This window comes from Moschus berezovskii, chromosome 14 (genome assembly GCF_049115385.1).
Source record: "Moschus berezovskii isolate FMDL1 chromosome 14, NW_MosBer_1.0, whole genome shotgun sequence".
Classification (NCBI taxonomy): Eukaryota; Metazoa; Chordata; class Mammalia; order Artiodactyla; family Moschidae; genus Moschus; species Moschus berezovskii.
Window position 1 is genome coordinate 83,767,533 of NC_142473.1, and position 5,199 is coordinate 83,772,731.

The following is a 5,199-nucleotide window of genomic DNA, read 5'->3' on the forward strand; positions in this document are numbered from 1 at the left end:
GCAGGAAGAGAAGGGGATGACAGAGAATGAGATGGATGGATGGCATCATTGACTCAGTGGATATCCTGGAGAAATATCAATAACCTCAGATATGCAGGTGACACCACCCTTATGGCAGAAAGTGAAGAGGAACTAAAAAGCCTCTTGATGAAAGTGAAAGAGGAGAGTGAAAAAGTTGGCTTGAAGCTCAACATTCAGAAAACAAAGATCATGGCATCTGGTCCCATCACTTCATGGGAAATAGATGGGGAGACAGTGCAAATAGTGTCAGACTTTTTTTTTTTTTGGCTCCCAAATCGCTGGGGATACTGATTTCAGCCATGAAATTAAAAGACGCTTACTCCTTGGAAGGAAAGTTATGACCAACCTAGAGAGCATATTAAAAGGCAGAGACATTACTTTGCCAACAAATGTCCATCTAGTCAAGGCTATGGTTTTTCCAGTGGTTCATGTATGGATGTGAGAGTTGGACTGTGAAGAAAGCTGATTACCTTAGGTAGATATATTCCTAAGTATTTTATTCTTTTCATTGCAATGGTGAATTGAATTGTTTCCTTATTGCTCTATTTTCTCATTATTAGTGTATAGGAATGTAAAGGATTTCTGTGTGTTGATTTTATATCCTGCAACTTTACCATATTCATTGATTAGCTCTAGTAATTTTCTGGTAGAGTCTTTAGGGTTTTCTGTGTAGAGGATCATGTCATCTGCAAACAGTGAGAATTTTACTTCTTCTTTTCCAATTTGGATTCTTTTATGTCTTTTTCTGCTCTGATTGCTGTGGCCAAAACTTCCAAAACTATGTTGAATAGTAGTGGTGAGTGTGGGCACCCTTGTCTTGTTCCTGACTTTAGGGGAAACCTTTTCAATTTTTCACCATTGAGGATAATGTTTGCTGTGGGTTTGTCATATATAGCTTTTATTATATTGAGGAATGTTCCTTCTATTCCTGCCTTCTGGAGGGTTTTTATCATAAATGGATGTTGAATTTTGTCAAAGGCTTTCTCTGCATCTATTGAGATAATCATATGGTTTTTATTTTTCATTTTGTCAATGTGGTGTATTACATTGATTGATTTGGGATATTGAAGAATCCTTGCATCCCTGGGATAAAGCCCACTTGGTCATGATGTATGATCTTTTTAATGTGTTGTTGGATTCTGATTGCTAGAATTGTGTTAAGGATTTTTGCATCTATGTTCCTCAATGATATTGGCCTATAGCTCTCTTTTTTTGTGGCATCTTTGTCAGGTTGTGGTATAAGGGTGATGGTGGCCTCATAGAATGAGTTTGGAAGTTTACCTTCCTCTGCAATTTTCTGGAAGAGTTTGAGTAGGATAGGTGTTAGCTCTTCTCTAAATTTTTGGTAGAATTCAGCTGTGAAGCCATCTGGACCTGGGCTTTTGTTTGCTGGAAGATTTCTGATTACAGTTTCAATTTCCATGCTTGTGATGGGTCTGTTCAGATTTTCTATTTCTTCCTGGTTCAGTTTTGGAAAGTTGTACGTTTCTAAGAATTTGTCCGTTTCTTCCAAGTTGTCCATTTTATTGGCATATAATTGCTGATAGTAGTCTCTTATGATCCTTTGTATTTCTGTGTTGTCTGTTGTGATCTCTCCATTTTCATTTCTAATTTTATTGATTTGGTTTTTCTCCCTTTGTTTCTTGATGAGTCTGGCTAGTGGTTTGTCAATTTTATTTACCCTCTCAAAGAACCAGCTTTTGGCTTTGTTGATTTTTACTATGGTCTCTTTTGTTTCTTTTCCATTTATTTCTGCCCTAATTTTTAAGATTTCTTACCTTCTGCTAACCCTGGGGTTCTTCATTTCTTCCTTAGAACTTGTGTTTTAAAATGAGATGATGCAGATTTGTAATTTTCACTCTTTTTAACTGAGATTCTCAATGTGTCTAAAACTCTGTTTCCTCATCCTCAAGATGAGATCGGTGACAGTACCCTTCCCAAGTGATGAAAATCAATGTAATAATGCAAATAGCAGACCAATCACCTTGCCGTCATTAGTGAGTGCAAAATAGATTAGTAGCTTTGCTAATGTTTTTATTATTCTTTAGAATCTTTGGCTTTATCTGGGTGCACCCCTTCACAAGAAAAAAATGGAATAAAGGATTTATGTTGACTCAGGCTTGCCTGCTGGGATGAGGCAGGCCAAGTTGAATCTGGGTCCTCCTGGAGCAAAGAAAGAGATTTAAGCTTTTGTTTTCTTTAATCAGCATTTTTGGAAAATAATTAGAATCTTGGGAGGTTAGACTGAACTGAACTGAACTGAGAGGTTAGTTAAAGGTTACAAATCATGGTTTCAGGATTATATTTATAATAAAAACATATTCTTCATTGTAGTCTCATCATTGAATTAATCATTGAATTTTATTGTAGAATTATTGAATAAGATAAGTACAGGTAGCAAAATTTGCCTCTCTGTATTGTCATGATATAGAAATTATTGAAATTTCAGTATCTTTTTCATATTGAGTACTCAACATTATACTAAAAGGAGCAATATATGTTGTTGTTGGTATTGATTTTGATGCAGGAAAACGTGGACTTGAACTTGGCTTCAGTGTTTATTATCTTTGGGAACTTGCTGTCATTTTTTTCAACCATTTTTGCATCAGCATCTTATCTCTAAAATGAAGAAAATGCTTCATGGGTTAGTCTAGTGCCTGATACACAAGAGAGATTTATTGAATAGTCACAGTATGCAATAATAATCCAATTTGATAGGAAGAAATGCAGATGAATAGAGTATAGTTCTTCATAAGTGGAGAGCCCTTGGGGTAGACCTACCTGCTTTGCAGGCTCTTCAACTAGAACATTCTAGTAATCAATAAGAATATGAAACAAATGGTATGAAATAAAATGTTCTGAGGTTACTAGGTATGTCCAGTGATACATTAAGGTCAACTTCCTAGCTTGAGGTTTCTAAAAGGCAGCAGCTGAGAGGACTTGTGTGTACGTAGCTCATTTTGGAAAAGAGAATGAAGCCAGTGAACGGGGGAGAGAGTAACAGGGGAGGAGAAATCTGATTGTGCTAGGCTGGTACCATTTATCCACTGACTCCTATCGACTGGCGAGCTAGGATTTTCTAAATGTATGTTAATTCTCCATATTGTCACATGGTTGATGTCTGAGGGTGATTAAGCAGGGTCTTCTACGTTTCTCAAGCAGCAAGTGTCAGAAAAGCAAGAGATAGACTGGTGAGAGGTGTTGTACGGGGAACGACAAGGATCAGGGTGTTATCAGGATACGATTGTTTGCAGCAAGTTGCTGTACTGATGACTGGAGGAAAAGGTAAGTCAAGAGGGTGTCAGAGAGAGTCCAAAAAATAAAAATCCAAAATTCGTAATAATTGATTATTTAGAATAATTTTCTTTTGTAGATTTTCCAGCTCAGAGAGATAAGCATACATCAGCCCATAGTAAAAGGGGAATCCCAACAATGTGACAGCATTCATTCTTTTGGGCATTGAAAAGAATCCAGAGCTATGGAAAATATTCTCTGCTGTGTTTCTAGTGATGTGTGTGTCCACCATTTTGGGAAACCTCCTCACTGTGGTAACTGTGGTCTCAAGTCAGAGTCTGAGATCACCCATGTATTTTTTCCTTATGTACCTCTCCCTCACGGATGTCACCTACTCTTCCGTCATTGCTCCCAAGATGATTGTGGGCTCCCTCTCTGAGAGCACTGCCATCTCCCTCAAAACCTGCATGACCCAGCTCTTCATTGACCACTTCTTTGGTGGAGTGGGCATCATCCTTCTCATCGTGATGGCCTATGACCGCTACGTGGCCATCTGTAAGCCCCTGTACTACATGACCGTCATGAGGCCTCGTGTGTGCTGCCTACTACTGGGAGCGTCATGGGTGGGGGCATTTACCCGTGCAACAGTGCAGCTGCTCTTCATGTATCAAATTCCCTTCTGTGGCCCTAACGTCATTGATCATTTTGTGTGTGATTCGTTTCCATTGCTGAAACTGGCCTGCGTGGACACCCGCACCCTGGGCCTCTTAGTCATCCTCAACAGTGGGGTGATGTGTGTGGCCATCTTCCTCATCCTCGTCACCTCCTACATGGTCATCCTCTGCTCCCTGAAGTCCTGCGGCTCCGAAGGGCGGCATAAAGCCCTCTCCACCTGTGGCTCCCACCTAATGGTGGTCTTCATGTTCTTTGTGCGTTGTATTTTCTTGTACGTGAGGCCTGTGGTCACTTACCCCATAGACAAGGCAATGGCTGTGTCCTTTACCATTGTCGCACCCATGTTGAATCACCTGATCTACACCTTGAGGAACATGGAGGTGAAAAAGGCCATGAGGAGACTGTGGATGAAACAAGGAACCTCATGTGGTCATTAGCTCACGTGCCAAGACCAGTTCTTTCTTACAAGGACAGTGTGCCTTTACCTTCCCATTCGTTCCGATCTATTGAGGATTCAGCAGTCACTGGCACCGTTTAACCACGCAGATCAGGTTGATTCTATAATCCTGTTATTCACCACCTCTCCAGTGCATTCTGTGCCCCCTTCCCTTTCTCACAAGGCTCTGGACACTCTCTTTCTCTCTCTATTTTTTTATCCTGTCTTTTGAGTAATTCAAGCCTTTTCTGGTTTGGGGCTTTTGCTTTTCTTACTCTGCTTACTCCTGAAATTCTCTTTCCCAGAGTTTTTCTTCTCTGTCTCTATCTCATGTTTTTTTTCCTTTTCAGATGAACTCTTATTTCCTTAGACAAGTTTTCCCTGATGGTTTTCTCTAGCAATTCTTCTAGGTTACTCTTTAACTCTTCATCTGATTATATCCTTAGTATCAAAGTCACAAACTATACTTTAAAAATTATTTCTTGGCTTCTATCTTTTTCTTCCAACAAATTTGTAATCCTTGTAAGGTCAGAGATTATATTTACTGCTTCATGCTGTGGGTAGAACACTGTCAGTAAACTAGTAGGTGCTTAATAAATATCCTTGAATGAATTAAGTGTAAAAGTAACTTGGTTTTTTTAATATTACAAATTGATACTGAAAAGTAGTGCATTATAGGAGTTAGAATTATATGGTTTGCATGCTTCCAAGTGTCTTTTCTGGAAACTTTTGGAAGCAAACACAATCTCAGATTAGTACTGTACTCAGTACTTTAATATTTAATGAGGATGTGGGAAAAAAGAGAACTCTTTATATACTGTTGGTGGGAATGT

The 5,199-nt window shown here is 39.0% G+C and overlaps 1 protein-coding gene across 1 annotated transcript; it reads left to right on the plus strand.

Annotated features, from left to right (window-relative positions):
* The first annotated feature begins 1,934 nt into the window (after nucleotides 1–1,934).
* Nucleotides 1,935–4,367, plus strand: LOC148775706 (olfactory receptor 4C6-like). The gene is made up of 2 exons (XM_088843412.1): nucleotides 1,935–2,018; nucleotides 3,441–4,367. Exons 1-2 carry the CDS (start codon nucleotides 1,935–1,937, stop codon nucleotides 4,365–4,367), a joined length of 1,011 nt encoding a protein of 336 aa, XP_088699538.1.
* Nucleotides 4,368–5,199: the final 832 nt, after the last annotated feature.

Excerpts from the sequence above, each read along its gene's own strand:
- LOC148775706 (XM_088843412.1), top strand. The coding sequence starts at position 1,935 with ATGAGATCGGTGACAGTACCCTTCCCAAGTGATGAAAATCAATGTAAT. Across the intron at positions 2,019-3,440 it reads CAATCACCTTGCCGTCATTA|GGGAATCCCAACAATGTGAC; the intron begins GTGAGTGCAAAA and ends CCATAGTAAAAG.